Raw genomic sequence first — 27,047 nt, 5'->3', positions numbered from 1 at the left:
TACAGAATGATATATTTTATTGCATGAAATATTTGAAATAGCTGAAATTTACAAGCTTATAAAGTATAAAATAATGAGATAATGATTAGGTTAAATGATTACAGTAGGTAAGTATCAGGGGACATTAAGTTTTTAATAGGAAAATTCTTATGTACGATGTTACAATTTAACTGAATTAATTTTATCTTAATGTTTTATATCATCACAAAAATTCTTAGTTTTATATTGTCACAATACATAAAGTAACATTATTTCCAGGAGTAAGATCACCACAGAGCTTAACTATGAATATATGTATATAACATTAGGACTCTTCAAATATTCATCAAAATTTATAGGAAAAAAAAACAGAAATCAGTGTTCTTCATAGATTTTTGCAGATGATGTTAATCTGATTCTTCACTCCTGGAGTAAGAGCTATCACAATATTCAGCAATGTAAAGGAATTTATGAATATTTGGATTCATCTTCGGTATCCAGTGTCGGGGAACCAGGTATGTTGAAAGATCAAATAAATCTACAAATACCTTGTACTTGTCACTGGAAAAACACATATATACAGATGTTTTATTGACATGAAACTTTAAAATTTCCCATAGAAAAATTTTATTTTTCAGATAATGATATTTTGCCATAAATAATTAGTATGCAGCATTATATTATACATTACATGTTATTATATCTATATTTTATTAAGTAATATTAATATGAAAATTGCCTCATTTTTAGTCTGCATCCAGAGTTCATGCCCACATAACAGTATTATGTGTTTCATTGATTCTGCCCAGTCTGGTTCATATTAAAAACTAGAATTTTATTATTGTCATAGTAACTTTATAAAGACAGTGGAAAGTTTGTTCTTGTTTCTGACTTTAAAAGGAAGGTATGAAAAATAATACATTTAAATCATCAGTGTTTTCAGCTGTTCATTAGAAAATATTTTTTACCTGCAAAGTAGCTTCCAAGTAACTGACATGAATGGGTTAATAAATCAAAATCCCATCTTAGATTCATAACAAATGTCTGTAAGAATGGTTTTAACACTTATACTTGCTTTCGTGTTTGTCGACTATTTTAACTGTTGTAGTTTTATATCAGAAGAACATTTGCTTTTAAAGTCAAATTTAGGTTCAAATCCTGTTCTGTCACTTGCAAGTTATGTAACCTTGGACAAGTTGTCCAAACCTCAGTGTCTTGGTTTCTAACTCTATAAAATAAAAACTACAGTCCCTTCCTCTATCCAGGCCCTTGTGAAGATTCGATGAATTAATGACACACTAGAAATGCTGTTTGTGTTAATTATTCCCACCACCCACTGATGTCCTCATTTTGTACAACCATTTTTACTTTCATACTTAGAGAATTTATTCCCAGAGAAAGAGAAAATATGTACCTATTGTGAAAATTCACACCGATGAATTTTCTAAATCATTCAATCTAGAGTTTCTTCCCAAGGAAAGTGAAATATAAAAATGATGAAAAACTGAACCTGTGTATTTTATAACTTAGTCAATCTGGTTGGTAAGAGTAGGGATGAAAAACTATACTAAAAAGAATTTTGGAGACTAAATGTGAATAACATTCTTGAACTGATTCCCTTATTTCAAGGAGCCTTGTAAATTTCCCAGTTTTCAGATGAATCTTTATATATAATCTGTCATTTGAATATTAAATAAAATAAGATAAACATAATAAAATCTTTCTAGCATGTTTTAAGTGCTCAATAAATGTTGAGCTTTTTCTTGTGAAAACATGAAAAAGGACCCTTTTGGAGAAGATGGAAGTAGTTTTTATGCTATAAGATAGAGTCATATCAGGAAACATGAGACTGTTTTTTATCTGTGTCATTCATATCACCAAGAAGACATTAGTATACTTAATGATAACTGTTTTAGTCTAGCCTAAACTTTAGCCAGAATGAGTTGAAAAATTTTCTACTTGGATCATTTCTTCCGTGTCCTCAGAGATCATGTAGCCATGAATACCATGTCTCTTTCATCACAGGATCAAATGATGAACTTCCAGAACTAAAGATTTTTACAATGACTGCCAGAGTTTCTAATAAAAATACCTTAACCTAACTTTAAATGTTTTGTCAGCCAATAGACCAAGTATAAATGACTTTTCCTAGACAACACACATACATATGGAGAAACAAAGACTTGCTGATTTCCATCAAGATAAAAAGGTGAATTTTCCCCCATCTTACCTTACTGTTGAGCGCAGGTACTGGTAGCCTGATGACCCACCTGTGCCACTTTTGCTACCCAGCATTCTGTGCACCAGGCACACATGGTTATCTAGGCAAACACGCAAATTAACTCCATGGATATTTTTCTGCCATTAGTTCTAAAAACAAGGGGCTGGTAATGGTTATTGCTTCTGGGAAAAGGCTCGTATCTTATCACTTAGCCATATGGAAGGTTCACGTGTGAGAGCCAGATGAGACCAGCAGGTTGCCTGGCAGCCCGCTTGGTTCAGGCTACATGCATCTGACTCTGTATTTACAATTACCTTATGAACACAGTAGGGGAGAACAAGGACACATTATGACTTTCATGAGCTCTGGTCATTTTGCTTTTATGGGTCTCTTCCTCCATTAAAAAATTTTTCTTAATTATAATTATTTTAAAATTATATTGGTATACAGATGAATAGATTACTATTATATGTTAAAACATTTGCTTGGATCTAAAGTTTATTTTTTTTTCTGATTACCAAATAAAACATTTTCATGGGCCCCAAAAGTTGCCTTGGGCTGTAGGCACTGTGCCTGTTGTGTATACTGGGTAAGTAGACCCTGGGAGAGAGTAATTGTTAAGCTAATTAAACATACACGTTACACACCAAACACAACACACACAACACACAACACATCACATACACAAAAGGGGAAGGAAAGGAGAACAGGAAGAAGGATAGACAGAAGGAGAAAGGGAGTAAAAGAACAGGATGCGGGGAGAAGAATTATGGGGTCAGGATGAGAGGGAGGACATACATCTCCATTTAGTCATGAGTGTGTCAATGTCCATAAGAGAAGACAGCAACTGAAAAGGGACCTGGAATCTAGGTTCTTCCCTAAAAGAGAAATAAGAAGGAATCTAAGCAAATTTAGTGTGTTAAGAAGAGCATGTGATTTACAATATCAACTTTGCCTCTTAGGCGCTGTGCATTTCTGCATTACTCTCCTAGTCTTAGTTTTTCATCTCAAAAATGGAGGTACTACCACTCAGCTTACAGTGTTTGTTTGAAGAGTCTAAAATATCCATGTAATATACAGGAAGTAACGAGATTGAGTCCCACCTAACATCAGTTCTCATTAAAAGGTAGACACACAATCTCAGGTTTCACAGCTAATATTAGTCAAAAAGGTCTTCCAAGCAAAGATATTAAAACAGAAAAAAAAAAAAAGACTGCTTTTTTTTCCTCTAAAAAATGTGTTTTGTATGTATTTTTTTCCCTTTTCTTCATCTAATCCTTCAACTCAGTACAAGTTCTGCTTAAGATACGTAAGCTTGAGTGGCATACTTTTAATAAGAATTTAGGAAAAGAGTAAAAAATTTTGATTATGTTGCCATTCTAAGGAAACAGATTTGAGAAGATTAAAAATTAAATAAAAGTAAGACATCCAGCAAATGGGTATTTTCACGAGTGTGCTATTTTTGCTAGTGTTCTGACTCATTTAATTCATGATACATGAAGATGAGACATTCAAATATATAAAATAGGAGTATGTGGACATTTAAGGGTCACCTCAAATGTATTAAATAGTGAAGACAATTTTACTTGAAATTGTTGAATAAGAATAGTTTATAAGGTGTTTTCAATTTATCTATTCTTTTTTTTAAAATATAAACCAGGAATAACTACAACATTGTTTAATGACAGAACACATTTCATGACTGAATTTCTGTAGCAAATTAAACTTTAGCCTTTTAGAATTCTTAATGTCTCATGTAATAGAATATAAGGATATTTGGTTAATTTGTGTGAGTGGGTTTTTTTTAACCAACTACAGAGATACAATTATACTCTTACTATGTAAAAGAAAGAAAACCTCATAAAACCTCACAATTTATTTTCTAAACTTTCCTCCAAAACTAAATGACTTATTAAAACAATGATTGCAATGTATAAGCTTTATACTTGATATATTATTTATAGCCAATCCTCACTTTTAATTTTTACTTCTCTTCTAATTTGCTTTTACCTGTAAAAATAAATCATCAAGGCCCCCTGAAGTGCTCTGTATGACAGTCGCCTTTCACCTGCAAGATACACAGCAAGTTTCAATAGGTCATTTAGGGTAGTCATATAAATTTGGCACCATTGCCTTAAATAATTGTTATATGTTTTTAAAAAACAATGTAAGTTTTAGTTTAACAATTTAGCCCTTAGCTTGAAATTGGAAAACTATCATATCAAACATTGTTTTCATACTGGATTTTAAAAGGGAAACAAATATATATGTACACACATATATATATATCATATTTAAATTTTGAGAATTTAAACTGTATATATATCTCAAAACATTTTTTGAATTCTCAGAACCTTTAAATTCATATTAGGAAAATCCGGTATAGAAAATAATTAACTTCCATGATAGAATGTATTTTCCAAGTAAAATAGTGTGACGACTTCCTTTTATAAAGTTAAAAAGGACTTATTCTAAGTTTCATTTGAAAGTACTTTTCGCTGATTCACTTAAAATTACTTAAATTACTTAAAATCACCTGGCTTCAAGGAACATAAACATTATACAAAATCTCGTATATGTTATACAACAAAAGGCTTTGCTCTGTCTGCAGGAAAATAAGACTGCTATTCTTTACTGAGGTTTGATAAAAAACAGGCTAATGACCTTTAAGATTATAGATTTTCATACTAATTTCATATACTGCTATGCCTTATACTTAAATTCACAAAAAAATGTTTCCAATTTGTATAGGTACTTTATAATAAAAGTTCTAAATAAAAATGAGCATGAGTTTCAAACAGATAAACAATAAAGATATTGATTGTATTGGTCAATTAGTTTCAGAATATAATAGCTCAGTATTAATAATGCCAGAAGTCCCAATGTGTGCTTTTCCTGGTCTGCTTGGGAAACTAATTTCCTTACCTAAGCTCCCCTCACCTTTACAATGGAGTTATTCCTTCTCTATCCTACTGTTATCATAGTATATTGCAATTACAGGGTTGTCTTCATTTCCGTATCTATTAGGCTGAGAAACCATATTCCATGTATCTTGCTAGCCCTCACATCTCACATATTATGAAAGTTTCTACCAATGTCTTTGAGATAAGCTGGGCATTTAAACCCGTTAATATAGGGTTATCATAGATACTATTAATCCAATCTTGTTTCTATGAATGGAATGTCAGTTTTCCTTTTATTTTTCACAAGTAAGGTTTGATCTTTTGGTCTCACAGTAGTACACTGCAGGGAAATGATAATAAAGAAAATTATTACCTCTACTCATATAACATCACTCACCTTTACTAAGGAGATTCTCTTGACGTTTCTCATCAAATAAAGAGAGTAATATCTCTTTTCGTTGCTGAAATTCAGCCATTTTTTCCTCTTTTTCCTCTGACTCTTCCTTAGCCTTTGGGGGAAATACTGCATTAATATTCTCATTAGAGAGAATAGATTCTTATTTTAGAAAACATTGCTTGTGAAAAGTAGACTCACAAGGTGCAGAAAGGGTATACTTGGATATGTACTATTTACTATTATAACTTGGAAATTATAGCTTATAAAAAGGCATCTTTCTCACACTATTGTGATCTGTTAGTCTAAAATATTCTCAATAAATATCATGAGAAATGAATTCATTGGGTACAGTGGTCAATAATGATCTAATTTTTGACAGAAATTATTTAACACAGGAAGTAAAGTGATTTCACTTAAGAAAAGTTAAGAATTTCTGGTTAGGAAAACTATTAACTCTATTGAAATTCTATATTCAGTATTGTATTCTGTAAATATAATGTCTTAGAGATATTTTACCATTATATTTTTATTCATTTGCTATCTATTGATTTGTTTAGGAAATTTTTTATTTTTCTTCCTACAACACATGCTCTACTTGCAACTCGACTAATTAGGCTGGAGAAAAAATTAATTAACCCAATTATCTTCAATTCCGCAGAACCACACTGTGTGGTAAGATCTTGTATGTAGATTATTGCCAATTAATTATTCATTTTTGCAGCAAATGTCATGCTAAGGTGATAGAGATAAAATTGTGAGCAAAAATTGAATCCCCTGATCTTATGCAGTATAATGTCTGGGGGAACAAGACATTGAACAAATAATCATTTGCAAATTAAATTGCAACCATGGACACAAAGGAGTGTCCTATACCATAGAGTGGCATACAGGAGCAGTTTAGTACCATGGTAACAGATTAGTAAGGAGATCAGGAAAGACATTCCTGCAGAAATTTTCCTCAAGCCAAGACCTGAAGGTTGAAAAGAAGTTACCTGGGGAAGAACATTCAAAGCCCTGAAAATAACACATAAAAAGACTCTGTGGTGGTAAATTTGAAGAACTAAATTCAGTTTAAAGAAATTTATCATGTTTTGGTCACATGAGATTACGAAATACCTTTATCGTTATCCTGAAAACAATGGGGAGATATCAAAGTGTTTTATGCAAAAGCAAAATATAATCAGATTTGAATTTTTGAAAGATTGCTCAAACTGCAGTTTAGAGAATAAATTAGAGCTATATTGGGGAGCCCTGTTAAATAGTTGAAAAACTGCTACTTTAGTCTAGGTGAAAACAATGACAGTTTGCACTTGATTGGTAGTGGTAGGTTAGAGAGAAATAGTTGACTTACTTAGAAGATTAAGTTAGTAGCATTTGGTGGTAACATTTTGTTGATTGCTAAAGAAAATGGAGTGCAAAAAGATAAGTTTTGCGTGTCCTACTTGACAAACTATATGGTTTACAGGAGAAAAACTTGAAGATCAAGTTGATACAAGGCTGTATGGAAGGGGAAATTTTTTTAGGTTTTGTATTTATCAGTGTGTTTTTGAGAGGACCAGGAGGAAGTATAAATTAGGGTGTTAAATATATGTTCTGAAGTTTAAGAAGATATCTATGCTAGAGGTAAATGTTTAAGAATTATTGGTGTATAGGTATACATTGAAGCAGTAAGTATACATGAGTTCATTCAGAGAAAGAGCACAGAGAAAGGATATAAAGGCTATATATAAGCCACTGCTTTGGGAAACCTTACAATTTATTGGTCCGAGGGATAAAAATGAGCCAGTAAAGAAATAAGGCCCAGAGAATTAGATAAAGACAGAATGTTGTGTACTAAATCCAAGGGGGGAGGAGGGAATATTCAAGAAAGAGTAAATAGTAAATAGTACTGAATGCCACTGTTAGCTCAAGTAAAATGGAGATAAAAAGTGGCCATTGGATTTATGAACATGGAGGCCATTTACGAACGATGGGAGAAAAAATGATTGATTGGTTCAAAAAGGGAAGATAAATAATTATGCTAACTACTGTTCTAAATATTTAACAAATATTAATCTCATTAATATGAGGTAGATACTTTTATTTTCTGTTTTACCAATGATGGAAGTGAAGCAAAGAGAGTTAAGCAGCAGAAGTTCAATGTCACGCAATTAAGAAATGGAGGTGGGATTTGAACCCATGCACTGTGATTTCAAAGTCTCTGTTTTCCATACTACCTGCTACAGCTTCACAAGACAGAAATGAAACAACTCTTTCGAGAAATTTAGTCATGAAAAGAGGATGAGTGGCCTATAATTTGAAGAAAATGAAGAATTAACAGTATTTTTTTAGTGAGAAACTTGACATTGTCTGAGAACCAGTAGGAAGAACTCAACGAATATATAAGAGCCAAGGGAAAATTGTATGGCTAAATATATTTGGCTAACTGGTCCTTTGTGAGTCTACTGCTATCTAAAATTGGTCATAATCAACATTTTTAGAATAGAAATGACAAATATATTAATCTCATCTATTTATCAAAGATAAAATCTTGTCTATAATAAACTCCTTATTTTAATTTTTATGGTACATAAAAAAATTAAATCTGTCATGTAATATATTCTAAGCAGATGAATTTGTGAAATAAACATAAGAAAATGAAAGTTAAAGGGAAAGTAGAGAATTGTTATAATTCCCAATACTTTTCTATAGTAAGCTTATATTTACTTATGGAATCATGAATACCTGAATTTTTGTGAATTCTTTTTGTAGGCCTTTGACAATATTTTTTTCAAACTTTCCCCAGAAGTTAAATCCATGCAGCTCTAGACCTGGAGTTCTTTCCAGCCATGCCTTGAATAAATATTATTTTAAAATGAGTACATAGTAAAAATTTAAATATGTAAAATACATTTTAACTAACATTTATGAACTTGGAACAGAAAATTTTCATGTTTTTGAGATATAAATGTAATGTTTTTTGTGTGTAAACGTGTTCTTTTTCCCTTCAATTTCTTCATTTAAAAATAACAATATATTGTATTTCATCTCTTAATCTTTAAGGCAATCATGTTACTAATATTTACTCTTTACTAAGAAATATATTATTACAGAAATCCCAATTTTGTTCTATAAACCTATGAACGTGTCTAAATATTGTTTTAATAAAGTTTATGGTTTATTTTCAAAATACTTTATGTCTTAGTATCTGAAGGAATTATGACATGCATAATAACATATGATCTCTTCTAAATGCAAGAGCATGGTATACTTAACAACTTTGAAATAAACTGCTCAATTATTTTAAGATTACAAAAAACTTTTTAATCTAGAAATAAAACATAATTCATGCATCTCTGTGGGTTCTCATTTAACCTATTTTGGCTTTGAAATTAGGTTTGTGATTCTTTTTCTCCCTATCTTTATAAGCTGTTATATAGCATTATATGTTAATCTTAATTTTCAGTACCCAGGATTTGTGAAGGAACTCAAGACCATACGATACTTATTTAATAATTTACTTATGAAAAAACAAATTAATTATTCCCCAGAACTATTTATAGACCTACAGGGAATTAAGACATGAAGGAGAAAATTCTCAAGAGTACATACTCTTAATAATTTCATTTGAGAAAAATACACAACTCATGGAACTCTCGATTAAGAAATATTTTGAAGAAATAAAGCTTATTCAGTAATTTAACCACACTTAGTTTAAAAATCAGCTAATTAAATGTTACTTAGTATGAATGTTTAAAGGATTATTTTAATAAGATAAGGAAGTTATTAAATAGTAATATGTAATTGCTTATATCAATATTTCTAAAATTCTCAACAGTTCTTAATATTTTAAATATTATTTTAAATATAAATATACAAATTTACAAATTTTTATAAATTCTTTTTTATTTACAATGAATGATACCAAATTTTGATATGAGTTTTACAATTTTTACCTAACAGAAACTAAGTTAACAAGATGTATTGAAGTAGACTGTAGAAATAGTATTTGCGCATGTACCTCCACTAGTTGCAGAAGTGTTTTTTCTTGCTGGGACTTAAGCAGCAGGTCATTATCTTCTCCTTTGAAGTTATGGTAATGTCTTTTGTTGTGAGGAACTTGCAAACGCTGAACACCTAACTTGTTTTCTAGTAGTCGGAACTGCAAACTCTGGAAGCCTGATGCTAGAGATAAGTACTCTCTGAGAATAAATGGAGGAAGGGAAGAGAAGAAAAAGGCGAGATAAGTTGACATTATAAATTACTGTAATGATTTCTTGTATTGTGAGAGATTGTCAGTTTTACTCTCCTACATATTATCAAGGATGCAGACACACAACTGCCTAGAGTTGGACCTATAGTTAGTTCAGACCTTACTAAAATAAGGAAAATGAGCTACTTAAACATCATTGTTGATGTCTGTCAATCAATTTAAATTTGACATGTTTGTAGAGTTTGCAAAATGTGTACGTGTATGTATGTGTGCTAATTTTTTTTTTCCTAAAATAAAGACAGATGGACATTGAGCAATATTTTTTCAAGATTTTTTATAAATTATAAATAGTATTCGATCCCTCCTAAAACTTACATTCTTGGATATTATCACTGATTTCACCACCTAATATTATTATGACCAACGATGAGATACCACAAGCAAAATGAAGGGGATATTGACTAGGACAAAATAAACAATTAAAATATGTTATTACTCCTACCCTACACAACCACTCAATCTCATAATTTTTTAAATCTACCACAAAGGCATTCTGTTACATTTCTTTTGATTGTGAAACATGTTGGACTGCCTATTACATCATTAAATGCAGCGAATGTTCTAAGAAAATTTATCTTCGAATTTGGTATGGCTTTGACTGCTTGGAAATGTAGAGTTAAAAATTGTAATTCAATCCATAACTTATACTAAATGACGCTTTTGCTGATATCTTTCTTTATATACCACTCTTTTTTCCCCTCATTTCTCTACATTCTCTTCAAAACGTTTTGTCTATCTTTTTCATTATAGACATCCTAGTGGATGTAAAGTGGCATCTCATTGTGATTCTGACTTTCATTTTCCTTGGCTATGTTTATATTGCTCAAATATGCTTGTTCTCCTTATAAGACTGACATTTTGAAGGAAGCAGACACTTTTAGCAAGTTTATGTAAACACAAAAGAGTGACTATGATGATAAGAAAAAAAAGAGCTACATGTTTCTCTTTCAGGCTTGGAGAAATCCAATTAACCCTTCCACTAAAGATACCCTTTGCATTTTTTTAGCCAGTTAAGATGTGTCAGAGGAAGACAGTATTCTTTTCATATTTTTCTCATAATAGAAGCTGAAGCATGTAGATTATAAAATGAATTATTTATAAATAATAAACTAAAAGTCTAAAATAATTTTTTAAATGACAAAATAATACTGGAGTTAATTCACAATGGCAGAGGTTCTCTTTCGTCTAATATAGTTCCACTCTTGTTCCTCTTTTATTTTAAGATTTTATTTTTAGATTTTTTTTAAATTTAGTTATATGTATGATATCAGCCATTTTAGCCATTTTGATAAGTTGTTTAAAATTCACTTTGGATAAAAACAAGGCACGACAATGAATTGAAATGACTTGATCATATTATGTTTATATGTTAAAGTGAGTGATGAAATGTTTTTCATAACTTTTCAAATGCTTTGTAATTAAGACTCCCAAGCGCTGATAGTACAAAGCGTCAGTAGGACAGTCTCCTCATGTCACACTTGTTCGCCTTGTACCTCACTCAGGTGAGAAGGTAAACCACAGTGCATGAACACAAAGCCACAAATGCACACCTGAAGTCATTGAAGTCCAAGGCGGCCATCGTTTCTAGAACGGAAAACTGCTGCACCAGTAGTTTAAGGATCACTACAATGCGATGCACTCGAGTAACAACCTTCAGCATGTTCCTTTCATCTCTGAGCTGATGGTTAAGAAATGAGACAGTGGATAATCAATTCTGATTTCTAGAAGATACAAAATAGACTGTGACGGTAATGCATTCCTATTAGTTTCATCTCTGTTAAAAAAAAAAAGGAACATTGGAACTAAAAATTGCTATAAGAATATGTTGAACTAATGGCAGCTATGCGTTGTGTGCAAGAAATGAATGTAAAATCAGAATTATTTTTCTTTCTTTTAAAATAGAAAATTACATGCAAACAATTTAAAAATAAATTCTGGAACACAACACACTGATTTTAAAGTAAATTTCTCCTTAAGTTTGCTCCAAGGAATAAAGATCAAGGTAACATGGAAACTTCTGGGTGAGGATTAAGCAGTACCTGAATAAACCTGCTCTTTACTGAGGGAGTAAGTAGCCATCGACATAAAAAGGAATTGTATTCACATATAAAAGAAGAGTGTTGTCTGTATGAATGCTCTCTTTTCCCCAGCCCGTCCTGAAGCAGGGGCTCAGAGGTAGAGGACCTCAGGCTGGGTCCCGTGTCAGGAGGGCTGTGGGAGCAGGAAGCAGGGTGGGAGGTAGGAAAATGCAGTTCAGACTTCTGCCACCTCCGAAGCTCTGCTCTGTTCTCCTCCCACTCTGATCCTCTCTGTCCTTTGTCCTCCTCTCTCCCTTGATTCTTCTCTTTTTCTCCTCCCTGCTACTCTTTTCTCTTTCTCCTCTTCCTGTTCCACTTTCCTCATTATTTTCTCCTATCTTCACACAGCACATACTCATTAGAAATACAATTCTGGTACCTATTTATTAAAGGCTCTATATTCGCTAGTCTGGCAACCTATCATCATGTGAAACAACTTTTCTTAAGGGCAAAAAAAAAAAAAAATAAGTTCTAAACAAGGGGCTTGAAACTGAAATTTGAAAGGAATCTTAAAGCAATGTGTAGCTCTAGGGTAGCAATGGTGCTGGGAAAATATGATTAAAGCCTTGTCCTCAAAATAATTTTTTTCATCAAGCAATAATTTCACCATTTGATGTTAAATTTTTCTCATTAATACTATTTTCTATAATCTCCAAAAAGAGTATAAACTCAATATTGTGACACAAGAACTCACATGGCCGTTTTGAAAGATCTCTCGAACAGAATCTAATTCCCAGAGAATTTGTTTAAACCAGAGTTCATAAGCTGCAATGAGAAAACCATTGTCATCTGGAAAGCTTTAAGAGCCTCTTTGACCATAATTATATAAAAGACATGGTTAACACATTGAAAATAATAAAAATGTAATTTAAAAATCAATAAATACCAATATTGCCCTATTTTATGCTATAACCAAATATTAGTAATAAACTTATAATAGCCTCCATTTATTGAATGTTTTAATATGCCAGGCGTATAGTCTATATGCTTTATATTTGTAATTATTACACTGATTTCCCTCAACAAATATATTGTTTAGATCTTTTAGGATATAGCACATAATCTAATTCTAACTTTCTACTGGAAGCTGGAGGTATGCAAAAAAGCAGAAGTAATACTCAACTTTATTTATAAACTGAAACATCAGCATTTACTCACCTAATGTATATGACAAAGTTTTGGTTTCTAGGGGCTTAGAATATTATGGGAAGGACAAGTTTATGAATACTCTAAATCTGAAACTTTGTCATATTCATCTATTTCCTTCAGTACCTAGCATAGTGTTAGCATAAGATAAACATTGGATGATTATTTTATGAATAAATGAATTAAATAACCAATGTAGTCATTAGATAAGCATAGAAAATCAATAATCTTAGAAGATCTCTAGAGCATTCTATTTAGTACTATTATAAGGGTAAAGACTATGTTTCTGTACAAATAAGCAGAAATTATTATATTTTAAATTACATTTAAAGAGACTTTATAGATTGAATTTTCATATTTGGACAAAGAGCAAATCAGTTATTTATTAATTTATTTAAACTGGTTTCAAGTATACAGTACATTGATTAGACATCTATATAGTTCATACAATAATCTCACCAATTGTTCCCTCCCTCCCCAGGCCCTCCACCTAGCCATCATATTAATGCTAACTGCATTCCCTCTGTCATGCTCTCCATCCCCTTAACCAACTATCAACTACTAATTTATACTTCTTTAACCCTTCACCCCATTCTCTCAGCCCCCAACTCTCCTCTCTGTCCATCACCAAATTGTCCACTATATTTGTGAATCTGTTTTTGATTAGTTTGTTCTCTTTGTTCCTTAGATTCCACATGTAAGTGAAATCATATGGTATTTATCTTTCTCTCTTACTTGAGTAATATTCCATTGTATATATGAACCATAATTTCTTCATCCAATCATCTGTTAATTGGCGTTTAGGTTGCTTCCATATCTTGGCTATTGTAAATTGTGCTGCCATGAATATTGGAGTGCATAGATCTTTATGAATTATTGTTTTGTTTTTCTTTGGATAAATACACAGAAGTGCAATTGCTGGGTCAAAAAGTATACCCATTTTTAATTTTTTGAGGAATCTCCATACTGTTTTCCATAGTGACTTTATCAATTTACAATCTCACCAACAATGTATGAGGGTTCCCTTTTCTGTACATCCTCACCAACACTTGTTATTTTTTGATTTATTGATGATAGCCATCTGACAGGTGTCAGGCGATATCTCATTGTGGTTTTAGTTTGCATTTATCTGATGGTTAGTGACAAATCAGACATTTCTGAATCATTTTGTGTATCCACTTTTCTGGTTTAACTTCATGTGGCTATTACTATGACCCAGTGACTATATGTTGTAACTAAAGGATAGAAAGAAAGCCTCTCTATCAAATAATGATACCTATCATTTGTTGTCTGCTTATTATTATTGCTATACCTTAGGCTAAGTGCTTAATGCACATTATTTCATTTCACCTTCATAAGAACTCTATGAATGAGAAGGTACAATAATTCTCTACATTTTACACATGGGGAAATGGAGAGAATTACTGGTCAAGAAACCATATCAAGGTCACACAATTTATAATGGTAGAGATGGGATTCTAAATATGTACTACTCTGCCTTAACCCTCCTCTACTGATTTTGCTTTGGTGTAAGCCACCGATAAAAATGTAAACATAAAAACAGGACAAGTAACACATTAAGCCAATCATTTTCCATCTTTAATTTGTTTACTCAGAGGAGTTGATCATTTTAGCCAGTCAGTGAAGCAAACAACTATTTGAGGAAAAGACACAAAAAATTAGTAGGGAAAGGAAACATGTCTAGAAATGGGGAATGACTGGCTCAGATCATTGGGCCCTTGCCAACCAGAGCACAGAATTATGACACCAATAATCTGAGAGTAAATCTTAATATTTTGGGGTCACAGACCTCTTTAAGACACATATTCATGAAATTTCGCACATGATTTCAAAGAGTTCAGGGACTTTCTAAATTTCTGAAGTCATGAACTGCTATGTTAAAAACCACTGCCCAGAAGTTATAAGTCTGAAGAGGATAACCACACATTTTAGAAAAAATTTACGTTTCTGTTTAACATGTTTAGATTTATGTGGGATTATGTAAAGTATCAATCAATTTGAGTAGTCTATTTCTTGAAAGTAGTTTTTAAAGTTCCAAGTTGAAGAATAGTAACAGCTTGTAAATTCTTTATGAATTCGAAAAGATAAAACATCTCCTTGGATTTAGGACAAAGCTAAAGCTCAACTTGATCCAATTAGCAATGAAGTAACATAAATAAGACATATATTCCAGAAGTTGGTCCTATGAGAAATTATCTAACAGCAAAATATCCTCGAACATTTTTAACAAAGATGATTCTTTGATCTTTCACCATCTTTTAGTTAAAAGAATTATAGCTTTCTTCATTATTGATGGGACGTGCCTATGGAACAAATATTATCTAACTTTTTGTGCAACATACCTTGATGAGTTATGATGAAAAGATGTTCATCATGGATTTTATTTCCTTTTATTTCACTTTGAAGCTCCTGTGCATTCAAAATTTTTTCCAGCTTTAAACAAGGAAATAGAAAGACAGATTTTGTACAAACTTCCAGTTATAAGATAAATAATTTATGGGGATCTGATGTAAAGCATAGCAATGATAGTTATTAACCCTGTATTTTCTATTTAGAAGTTGCTAAAGGGGTAGATCTTAAATGTTCTCACCACAACAAAGACATAGTAACTATATGACATGATAAGACATGTTTGTTACCTAATGCTATGGTGGTAATCATATTGCAACATACAAATGTATTAAATTAACAAGTTGTATGCCTTAAACTTGCACATTATTCTGTCAATTATATCTCAATAAAACTAGAAAAAATTAAATGACTGATTTGAAATTGCAAAACTTGTTTTTTACTAACTTTAATAAGAGGAAGAATACAATACTGAAAAAATCCTTGAATTCTCAAATTCTCAGGATTCATTCTATTTTCTTTTAAATAATTAGTCTCATTGTGCATAATGAGCTAAATTTGTGGTTTTCATTTTTTCTGAAGAATTTTACATTTGGTGGGATTCTATCATAACAAACGTTAATACACTCATTGTGGTCATGTTTCTTTTTTCTCTTGAGATGAGTATGATAAAAAGCTTAATATCTTGCTTAGCTGACTGCATATCTTCCATTCTTCTACTTAAGAATCTATTCTAAGATCTTAACGTTCTTTATCAGCTCATTCTTAGAAATACACTGATGACGACATCAAGATCTTGAATCATTTCACCTCTTAAAAATATGAAAGACAAATAGACTGAATCTTACTCCAGAATAATCTTCGAATACCTCATTTGTATCATCTCGCTTTTATTTATTAATGATTTAAATAAAATATGTTCCTTTAACATTTCTACTATATAATAAAGAGTTTAAAAGAGAAAATTTTCTGGAATCATTTATAATTATGTAGGTTGAGATTTAGTGACCATGTCTTATTTATATAGGTTATACAATGCCTGCCAGTTATCTACACTAATCTTATTTATACTTCTCTGCTCAAATTCTCCATTTATTTACTTTTTTTACTGTACCTCTGTTGGAGAGGTGAATTTTCATATGAGTCTCTTGAATATTTCTAGCAAAAAAAAAAATGAAAAACCATACATTTGTTGAAAAGATATCATTAGGTCCAGAAAACGATTTGATGACTGAGAAAAAAATAAAACAAACAAACAAACAACCCCCCCCAAAAAAACATGAAAATGTCACTTAGCAGAATTTAGTGCCCAACAATAGAAGCTAAACACTGTAAGACACTCAGCCACTCACATGCAGATAATTGCCATAGTTAAGTCCTTCTTTGCTGGCTCTATTTATACCGGCTTGTGATTTGTCTTCTTCACTGCCTTCTAAAGAGCGTTTTTTAGAATCATATCTGAAAATTAAATAAGTGAAGAGAAAAAAATGGAACTTGAGAAAGCACAGTAGCTAATAATATGAGTGATTAAAATTCTCTTAGATTATTAATCAAGGGAACAAGGGAGACAGTTTTCAAATGCTCTCAAAATTCAGAAATTAAAGTGTTCATACTTGGCATTTTTAAGAGTCTCACCATACATAAAATACAGGTAAATACTTACCCAAATTTATCTCGTAAAAATGGGCAGCCACTCATAGTGAAAACGCACTGTCTGAGAAACACCAGAGTTTGGTTCTGGCTGAATGATATTGACCCTCCTAGATGTTCTACTGCTGCCTTTTATTTATCCTACTCACCTTGAATCTGCCAATCAGCCTTCTCTTTGTACTCCTAGATAGGCTCTCATTTCAATTGGTTGAACCTCTGTAAACTTCAGAATGGATTTACTGTGGAAACAGTTTGTTTGCTAGAATATTAAATATTCTGTCAAACCAAATCATTTGACTTCCCAGGTTCTATTTTTGTATCCAAAGTAGCAAACATTAAATAAATAAATAAATGGAGGTTAAGTCTTTAAAAAAGATATCTAACTATTCTATTTCAAAAACACATTTGGCATGTTAGGATATGTAAGATGAGGAGCTTGTAAAGTACTAAATACCTATTCTCTCAGTCTCAGGTGTGGATATTCTTAGAACTCCTAAGCCAAAAAAACTAAACTAAACTCTTAAGCTAAATTTAGAAAGTGAATAGGAAACTAAACTAAACTAAACTGTTAAGCTAAATTTAGAAAGTGAATAGGAATTTATTCCTTCAGCCATCACCATTTTGGTTTCCAGCAACAGGGCATGTGTAATCTGCTGTGGAATGTTACATTACCTTCTGTCACATCACCCTCATTGCTTAGGACCACAGCAACTCCCACCTCCACCCTGTAACCCCATTATTTACATTTTTCTTACTCGATAGCTAGAGATTGCAACAGACTCAGAAACCCTAAGCCAAAAGGGGTGTTCTCATGAATAAATGATTCAGCATCTTATTTTTCAGAAGATAATTCAGAAAGTACTCTGCACTTTGCTCCACATATTGTTGAGGAATGCCCAGTTGTTCACGGGGTTGACCTCAATATTGAATCCTTATTTTGGCCTTTTGTCCTTCCCTTCCTGTCTCACACTCCCTACTCTCTCACCATTTCCTGAGAACACCTCTCAAATACCTTCTCACCACACACTTCCTTATCTCAAATTCTGCTTTGGAGAAAGCCAAACTAATACATAGGTCTCTTATTCATCATGAGATCTAATATATTTAGGAACTGAATAATTACTTTTTGGTCTTTGAAAATATTTTTTCTTTCCAAGAAAAGGAAGTTCCATAAACATAGCAGCCATTCAATAGGCCATTCATTTAGTTGATATGGTTTATGGCTATTTGTTATATGAAGTGGGCCTTTGTTTTTGTTTTGTTGTTAATGTTTTGTTTTATTTCTATAGGCAGGAGTTTGCAGAGAAATTAAAACTCCTTAGTTGAGATTTAAACTTAGTCAAACAAGTAGGAACTTTTCAAAGTCTCTTTGATAAAACCCAAGAATGTCCATCAACAAGTAATGTTTGTTCAGCTGTAATTATTATGGCAGACGCTAACTAAAAAAAAAAAAAAAAAAGCAGAAACCAATAGGACACCAATTTTAAGGGAAGGAGTACTGGTGTTGCTAATTATGCGACTATTTCTTACTTCTGTGTGAATTTTGGATGACTAGTTTCCAAGGAAAGAAGAAACAAACATTATAGGAAGCTGTTTTTACATAAGGTTGCTCTAGGTTATTTTGTAGAAAATTGTCCTGTCTCACACAGCAAAAGTATCACAAAGGAGACAGGAACCAGGGGACCTTTTTTTACCCTGGGCTATGGAATGTGGTATTCGTGGAGATATGCTTGCAGATAAACATATTTTTCTCTTCTTTTCCTTACTTATTAAAAACCATGAACATTATAAAAACAATTCCATTGATATTTTAAACATAAGTTGTAATTTCAAGCACAAAGTTATAAAAACTGCTTTTGTCCACAATCGATGGTGCAACGTATTGAAAAAACTCCAATCAACATTTTAACATTCACTTTTTCCCCAGGTTAAAGGTGATACGTTGCCATTTAAATTTTGTCAAAAATCATGCTTTTTATTATATAACAATAAAATTTTTTAGATTACTGTACTATTTGTAAATGATGATTTAAATTATCTGTATAGAATGAATTGTATTAAAATAAACTTTATAATATAATCTTCATGTATCATATACTTTTAAAAAGTACTAAGAGCACATAACTAAAATTATGTGTTCAACCACATTAAAATCAATAAAATTATGAAAAAGTTTAGAAACTGTAGTCATAATATATAGTTTGAATCTTATGAAATTTTTGCTTTTGTGAGTCAGAATGGTTGAACGCCAGCAATTTCATATGGTCCACCTTATAACTATTCAAGTAATAATGCGAAACAAAAAAATATTATTAAAGGGGCTTTTGAGTTAGAAAAATTTGCAAAATGCCCTCATAAACAAATCTGTTCTTCAAAGGAGAAGAAAGAAGCAAAATCTAATACTTAACAGGATAAATGCATATCTTGAAATCTTTAACAAAATATGCATAATGCCTAAACTATTAGCAGAGAACCAAAGACTTCATATTCTTACAACAGATTGTATAATTTTCAGATTTCATTTCCCATCACTTCCCATCAAAACACCTCATAGTAAATCCAGAGCACAGAGACTAAGTTCTGAATCTCCTAAATGCTCCATGCTTACAGTGATCTTCCTACCCCTCCACCTACTGATTCCTTAAGCATTCTTTGAAACACATTTTAAATAGCACTTCCTCTCTGGCATGCTTTCTATGATATCTTCAGTGGAGTAATTTCTTCCTTCCTCCTCGGTGATTCCACAAGGCTTTGTGTTTAAGTACTTTGCACTTGAATCTTTTGCACCTGTCAAAGAGCCAGGTAAATAAGGACACAACAAACATTCTCAGCAAAAGTGGACCTCATCTTTCCATCACTGTTTGTTCAGTCAAGGCAAAGATAAATTTAAAAGCTCAGGTAACTAGTAGAGAAGGAGCAGGTTGTTAGTATTTGGAAACATGGGAAAGAATGAACATGGATAATTTAGGAAGAAAGTCAATAAGCTTTGTTTTAAAATGATGAAGCGTTAGATCCTATGGATTGTATATTTATACCTAATCTTTGCACACAGGCTAGTCAGTAAGTCAAGAACTCGTTGTCCCGGTGCAGTTAACGATCTTCAGGGCATTTTGAATTCTCATGTGTCCAGGATTAAATTGATCACTCCCAAATAATCAGCCAATACGTGTGAAATGATTGGCACAAATGGATGGAGAAAGTTCAATAAAGAGAAAGAGACAAGAATTACACTTTTGTAATGCCTACTGTATCCCATACATTACGCTAAGGTCGTTCCTTATGATTATTCATTTAGTCCTCTGAGAACTGAGGCTACTGCATCTGCTGGAATCTGGGGGAGAAGAATGCCCCCTTTCTACCTTCCTTTAGTTTCACAGCTGGAAAATAATAGAACAATAAAATTGATGCAACACTAGATTGACAGGAGAGCAAAAGAACAACTTCATACACGTGCATGGGAAAATCACAATGTGATGCTCAGATCACAAAATGAATCTCAAAGAAATGATCGAACTAGGCACCTTCTTCTCCTTTTTAGACAAAAAAACAATAAATTTGTGGGAAATTAACAGGTCGATAGAACTTGGTATTTTGAGAAAGAAATCTAAGCAAGATTTGGGCTTAGCTAACAAATTAGTAAAGTCTTACAAGATTTGTTTATACTGACTTTTGTCACTCTGGATTTTATAACTCTTGTGATAGGATTGTCTCTCAGCCCTCAGGGAGAGTTATTTTCTGCATTTAGAGACACAGGATTGTCCTCTGCTGGTTTCTGCTGTTTCTGCTGTTTCTCAAGTGATTTTAATTCAAAATTATCAATACGCCATTGTGTGAGATCTTGGGGGGGGGTTACTCATCTATGGGCCCCGATAGTGGTAATTGACAGAGCTGAAATATAAACCAAAGACTCTCACTTTGAAGTCCCTGCTCTTTCTCCTACACAGATCCCCAGTTGTTGGACTTCGGATAGCATACTGCGAGATAATAGAAAATATATATCGGTGTCTGCCGCTAGTTCCTGGCACACAGCTCCTAAAACCCTTGTAATTTCCTGGGTGATAGGAGTATCTTTTGTTCTAATGAGGCTGACTCTGGGTGGGCTCCTGGATTGCTTCCGGATGAGGGATGGTCGCTGGAAAGAACAAGCCGTGATTAGAAGCTTAGAGTTTTCAGCCCACCCCTCCTCCTTCTCTTGAGAAAGGAGAAGGTCAAAAATGGAGTTGACAATCCATCAGGTCTATGTGATGAAGCCACCTTAAAAATCTCAGTACTGTAGATTATGGAAATGTTCTGGATTGATGAACAGGTGGAAGTGAGGGAAGAGAGGCACACTCAGGGAAGTCACAGAAGCTCCATACCTCATCCTACATACTTTTCCCCATGGACCTCTGTCTATTTGTTCATCTGTATCTTTTATCATGTCCTTTAATAAACTGGTAAATGTAAGTAAGTGTCTTCCTGAGTTCTGCAAACCACTCTAGCAAATTAATTGAACCTGAGGAGAGGGTTGTGGAAACCCCCAATTTATAATTAAATTGGACAGAAGTTGTGGGTAAACTCTACTTATGACTGGCACCTGATGGGAGCAGTCTTGTGAGACCGAGTCCTTCACTTGAGAGGGGAGGGGGAAGTCTGACACTATCTCCAGAGAGACTGTGTCAGAATTGAATTCAATTATAGGAAACCCAACTGGCATCTAGCTTTCTTTCTCCTTCCCCTTGGATGCTTTATGTTCTTGCTTCTCCCATGTGGTTAGTTGGGAGCTCTTGGTGGTCTCTTTACCCTGTTGCTCTAGGGCAGAGCCTCTGCTTGTGAGGACCACTTCTTTCCTGTCCAGTAGCCATTGTCTGGTGGAAATACGAGTGGCCGCAGGCTCACCAGCCATCTGCTTTCTCCTGCTCTCACCAGATGTCCAGGTGGGATTTTAAAACCTGCATTGATTGCAATAACAGTTATCAGTAATTCTGGACAAAAAAGAAGAGAAAGAGACAGAGAGAATTGCTTGCTGTGGGGAAAAACCTCCACATATTTGGTGGCTAGAAGCGTTCTGTGTAAAAGTAAAGGTGACACGACAGGTAGAAAACTGAGTTTTTCCCTTTTATATATCTTTACTGATTCTCTTCTCCATCAAGGATTAAGTTTCATGTTTTGCATTGCTGTAAATCTAGAAATACCTTTAATTACTTTAGGCTACAAAGGAATTAATAAATAATGATTTGTTAATTTGACTTTGAATTTAACATTTATTTTATTACATGACAAAACTGCAAAATCCAGAATCTGACCCATATGACAAGTTTACTAGCGTCTCCAGGAATTAAGGCATTTGTGAAAGAATAGAAAGATCCCTTTTTGCTTCAAGGCTTAGGTATGTTTAAATAGACAAATTGGAAGAAATGTATCAAAAGTTAATAGGGTAAAATATCAATAGGAACCAAAAACTCATATCTCTGGTGTAAGAACAAATTCTTAATATTTTCTACATAATATATCTTATTTCATTATATTTTACACATTTTAAATTCAGCCTAGGTTTTAGAAGTTAAAAGCCAGTTACAACATCTATCCAGTAGTAAAGAATCCTTTAAAATACTGTACCAAAATATAATCTTAAGTATTGATTTAAATTACATATATTATAAGGTTATTTGAATTTGTACTGAAACATTCACTCACTCAAAATGAGCATGATGACTATGTTATAAGCAATGTTGCAGGCCCCAGGATTAAAATGAGCTAGATGGAAAATATTCATTCTTTCATGAAGCTAATACCCAATAGAGAAAAATTACAATAAGAAATAAGACAAATTAAGAAATGAGGTAATGATTTTAGATCACAATAAGGGCTATGAATAAAATAAAATAGGACAATGAGCCAGGGAATAACAAAGAGTAGGAAGTCTTGATGAGAAAGTCCCTCTGAGAGGATGATGCTAAGCCTAAATGGTGAGAAAGAGTCAGCCAGATCTAGATTTGAGTGAACATAATATCAGATATTAGGTGATTTTCCTTTGCATATGTTAAGGGTAGAAAATTTTCAAGTGAGCCAACTAGCTAAGTCAGCTACAGGGAAGAAATATCTTTAGATACCAGAAGTTGTCCTACTTGCTTGTGTGTGGTTTAGGAAGTGTATTGTATAAAATATGAAGATGGCCAATGTCTGCTTCTGTAATCCATTTACTTGTTAATTAAGGGTGTTGTTCCGGGCAAAGATATGCTAACAGCCAACTTCCATTTCTGTAATCTGCTGGCTTGTTCAGGAGACCACCAGGATATGGCCTTAAGCTTTATCAGCTGCCTTCTCTGAAAGCTCGGGGCTGATCTCCTCTAGCCCTGCGTGGTAGAGTCAGTCGCCAGCCGGCTAATAAAGGCTCATGATTAATCTCAATTGGCTCCGTGGGTCTCAGAATCGTTTGCGCCATAACACAGAATTTTAACTCCAAAGCAAATTTGCAAAAGCATAGAAATAAAACTATATATCTAATAAATTTAAATGTATACATCTAACTCAATGTTCTGTTGAAACTGTGTGGCAATCCAGTGTAGCTATTTACACTTGTTTCAATGCAAGTCTCTCAGGTTTTGCTTGCCTACAAGGACAGGGTCATGTGATGTCTCAATTCTTCCAGCACTTTTGTCTATTTAGACAATTATGAAACATCTTTTCCAACAAAACACAGTGTTAACATCCTGGCTTTGCTTAGTGTGAACAGTCATATATCTATTAAGCTCACCTGTATTTTTGTCTCATTTGCCGAGGACAGTTAGAGAAGTTTTGGGTTATGACATTAATATAAATATAGATCCTCATATCACTGGTTAAATACAACCAGAATTTTCTTCTGCCTACACAGAAAACATCGTCAAGGCTGAAAGGGTGGGGCACAGTCTCCTCATTAACCCTAAACCCCTGCAGTTGAACACTTTGTGCCATGAGCATGTGCAATACAGTCAGCTAAAACTGAGAAGCTAAAAAATGCAAAAATATTGTTGTTTAATAGGAAAAAAATAACTTATTTTAATATATAATTTTCAATCCTTTGACATCCTATTTTCAGAGGAATTTAAAAGACAGAATAATAATGATGTCATTTTTTGAATATTTTTCAAACTACCTACTCCATTTCAGATATTGAAAGTGAATTATAGTGTTAATCTGTTTTATTTTAAAGTTTTGATTACACGAAAGTTTGTTCTTCCTCGCTCCCACTGAACAAATAAACTGACAAAAACAAAAACAGCTCTATGAGATATCTATTTGAAAGGCCACCGACATGTTAGCTAACTCTAGTTGCCCACAAGTTTTAGATCAGCCCCGTGTTTATCCCACGTCTGACAGAAGCTGGCCCTGTCATTTCTTTCTCCTTTTCTAGCTGGCAGTATGAAATTAAAGATTTGTTATATCTCTCAGAAAAACTACTTGGCCTGCAATCTTTAACCTAAACTATTTCTAATGAACTCACATCCCAGATGAGGAAACAAAAACCAAGGGAATTTCAAAATATTGCCTAATAAATGTAATAGGAAGTTAGAGAAAGAGTTAGGACAAAGCCACATAAAAGTCTCCTAGGTCTTAGAATGCAGTCGTTACATTTTCTAAAAGAAGACTGGGTTGATTAACAAAATGCCTGCAAGTTCTTTGGTAAAATACTGCTACTTATTATTTGTTTATATTTTTCCGATTGCAAAAGAAAAAACAAACAACTTTAAGGCAACTTAGAATATACATTTAATGAGCATGGAAAAATGCAACTAAAACTAGGCAGATAAAGAGAACAGGGCAAAAGGAAAATAAACATAGGAAAATACAATAAAGTAAAAAACGAGATTATTATAACGCAAGCTGTAAGAATCTGGAGTTTTTGGACATAGGTCAAAATTTAAGTCTAAGTTTTCTAGTAGCCAATGCAAAGAAGGATTTTAGATAAGTATATGATTTAGAGTTCCATTAAAATAAAGATACATCAATTATTCAGGAAATCCACAAACAGTCCTGGTAAGGACATGAAGAGAAATTTTCTTTGTTCTAATATAAGGAGATTATCCAGAATATGGAGAGTGGATGGGTGAATGGATGAATGGATGAGTTAGGCACTAATCTCAGTCAATAGAAATTCGATTGAGGATTCTGATGTGCCTGAATTGCCTAAGAAGTTTTATTAATACACTGCAGTTTTAACTCATCACTTTAGGGAATAGCCTGGAACAAAATTTCCTACACTGATTTCACAGGAATAACAGAAATAAAGGTTTCTATAATCAAATGCTGGCTGCACACAAGCAGGCTTAGATCCTGCAAGGCTTCTTAAAACCTTTAAAACTGTCAAAGTGCATTGGAAATCACCAGTTTGGGTTTTTAAAAACCTAGTTAAATACAACAGAGATTTATCAAAACAAAAACAAAACAAACTGGTAGCATAAAAACCTAGTTAAATACAACCAGAGATTTACCAAAACAAAAACAAAACAAACTGGTAGCATATAGAACAAAACTTGGGAAATACTGTATCGAAAATACCATATACTGCCTACTTCTCATCAGAATCTTAATATCTCATTAGGTAAATTTAACATGGTAAAATAAATGAAATACAAAAAAAGTGCTGTGATTATACAATTAATGACTGGTGATTGGGTATTATAATTTCCAGAAGTCAGGAGGAAAAAGTGGAGCTGGAGCTTTCATTGGAGAAGTAAAATCTCAGATTAGCAGAAGAGGAAATTTGAGTTCAGATGGGATCTTTTTTGCTGTGGAAAGTAATAAACACACTTTCGTAAGATGTCTTCATCCTGTACAAAATAATGGATAATCCCCCAATATTTCCTTAATTCTTCAAGATTTGGTTGAAGTCCTTCCTTTATCATAATGTCATCTCGCAGCACCATCAGCACACAGTGAAGTTAAATTCCTGTGATTTCAGAGGGTCTATTATTTATCTATTATGTAAAACCCGTATGCCTGTTATAAAAACTCATCCGACAAATGTTTTCTTCATCTCTGAATCTAGAGGGCAGGCTTTATATACACCAGAAAACTCCATAGCTTGTCCTACTCCTGGTAGACACTATGACATTTTGTGAATTTGATTTTATGATACTACACAATCGATTTGATTATATAAAAAATTTTATTGATGCTAAAAAAACAAATAAAAGACTCTAGACTGCATATGACTTTGAGAATTTAAATTATAATATCAATCTAAAAATTAGAAAATATTCTTGTAATGATAATTATTGTTCAAATTTTAACAACAAAAAAGAAAAACTTGTACAAGTCATTCTTAATTGACAATATGGGCTCGTCTGTAACAATAATTGCTAACACATATCGAACCTATCATATAGGAGATACATGTTATTTCACTTAATTCTTCTTTATATATGCCACTGCAGTCATTACACAGAAGGAGAAATGGTACCTTGGAGAATCCGAGTGACTTTTCATGGTCACTTAGTCAGGAAGTGGTAGAATCGGGATTTGAATCTTAAGTCTGATTTCAAATACTATCTTCATCCATTTGGGCTGCTATAACAAAAATATAACAAAAATATAAACTAGGTGGCTTATAAACAATAATCATTTATTTCTCATAATTCTGTTTGCTGAGAAGTCCAAGACCATGGTACTGACAGATTAGGTGTCTGGTGAGAGCCTACTTCCTCATTGACGCTCACTTGACAAAAGGTCCTAAGGACCTCACTTAGGTCTCCTGAATAAAGTACTAATCCCATTCATGAGGGCTCTGCCCTCATGACCCAATCACCTCCCAAAGGGCCCATCTCCTAATATTACCACTTTAGGGGCTAGGATTTCAACATATGAATTTGGTGGAGAGAACCCTCAGTCCATTCAAATACATATTCTTCCTATTCTCTTATCTGCTGCCCTCTAAGAATAAAATAATTTTTTCTCTTAAAAAGTTTGTCATCTTAATATTTGTTCAAACTGGTTGACAAAGTATAACCAACCTGATGAATTATAATAATGGCAAGTAAGAAGACCACAAAATGTAATATGAAAAAATTCTACCAACCAACAAAAACAA

At 32.9% G+C, this 27,047-nt stretch overlaps 1 protein-coding gene across 3 annotated transcripts; it reads right to left on the bottom strand.

Moving 5' to 3' along the window:
• Nucleotides 1-14: 14 nt before the first annotated feature.
• TDO2 (tryptophan 2,3-dioxygenase) lies at nucleotides 15-26,485 on the bottom strand. 3 transcript variants are annotated; one of them, XM_039876220.1, is made up of 12 exons: nucleotides 26,421-26,485; nucleotides 16,699-16,804; nucleotides 15,340-15,430; nucleotides 12,525-12,595; nucleotides 11,303-11,430; nucleotides 9,501-9,681; nucleotides 8,225-8,332; nucleotides 5,501-5,612; nucleotides 4,211-4,268; nucleotides 2,999-3,078; nucleotides 2,210-2,300; nucleotides 15-540 (listed from the first exon to the last, which is right to left on the bottom strand). In XM_039876220.1, exons 1-12 carry the CDS (start codon nucleotides 26,444-26,446, stop codon nucleotides 387-389), a joined length of 1,206 nt encoding a protein of 401 aa, XP_039732154.1. In that variant the 5' UTR covers nucleotides 26,447-26,485; the 3' UTR covers nucleotides 15-386. The 3 variants fall into 3 exon arrangements, with proteins under 3 accessions (XP_039732154.1, XP_039732152.1, XP_039732153.1); XM_039876218.1 differs by lacking the exon at nucleotides 26,421-26,485 and adding an exon at nucleotides 21,779-21,910; XM_039876219.1 differs by lacking the exon at nucleotides 26,421-26,485 and adding an exon at nucleotides 17,010-17,097.
• Between the last annotated feature and the right edge of the window lie 562 nt (nucleotides 26,486-27,047).

Source organism: Pteropus medius, unplaced genomic scaffold, assembly GCF_902729225.1.
Source record: "Pteropus medius unplaced genomic scaffold, Ma_sr-lr_union100, whole genome shotgun sequence".
Lineage (NCBI taxonomy): Eukaryota > Metazoa > Chordata > Mammalia > Chiroptera > Pteropodidae > Pteropus > Pteropus medius.
This window is presented reverse-complemented; position numbering and strand designations above follow the sequence as displayed.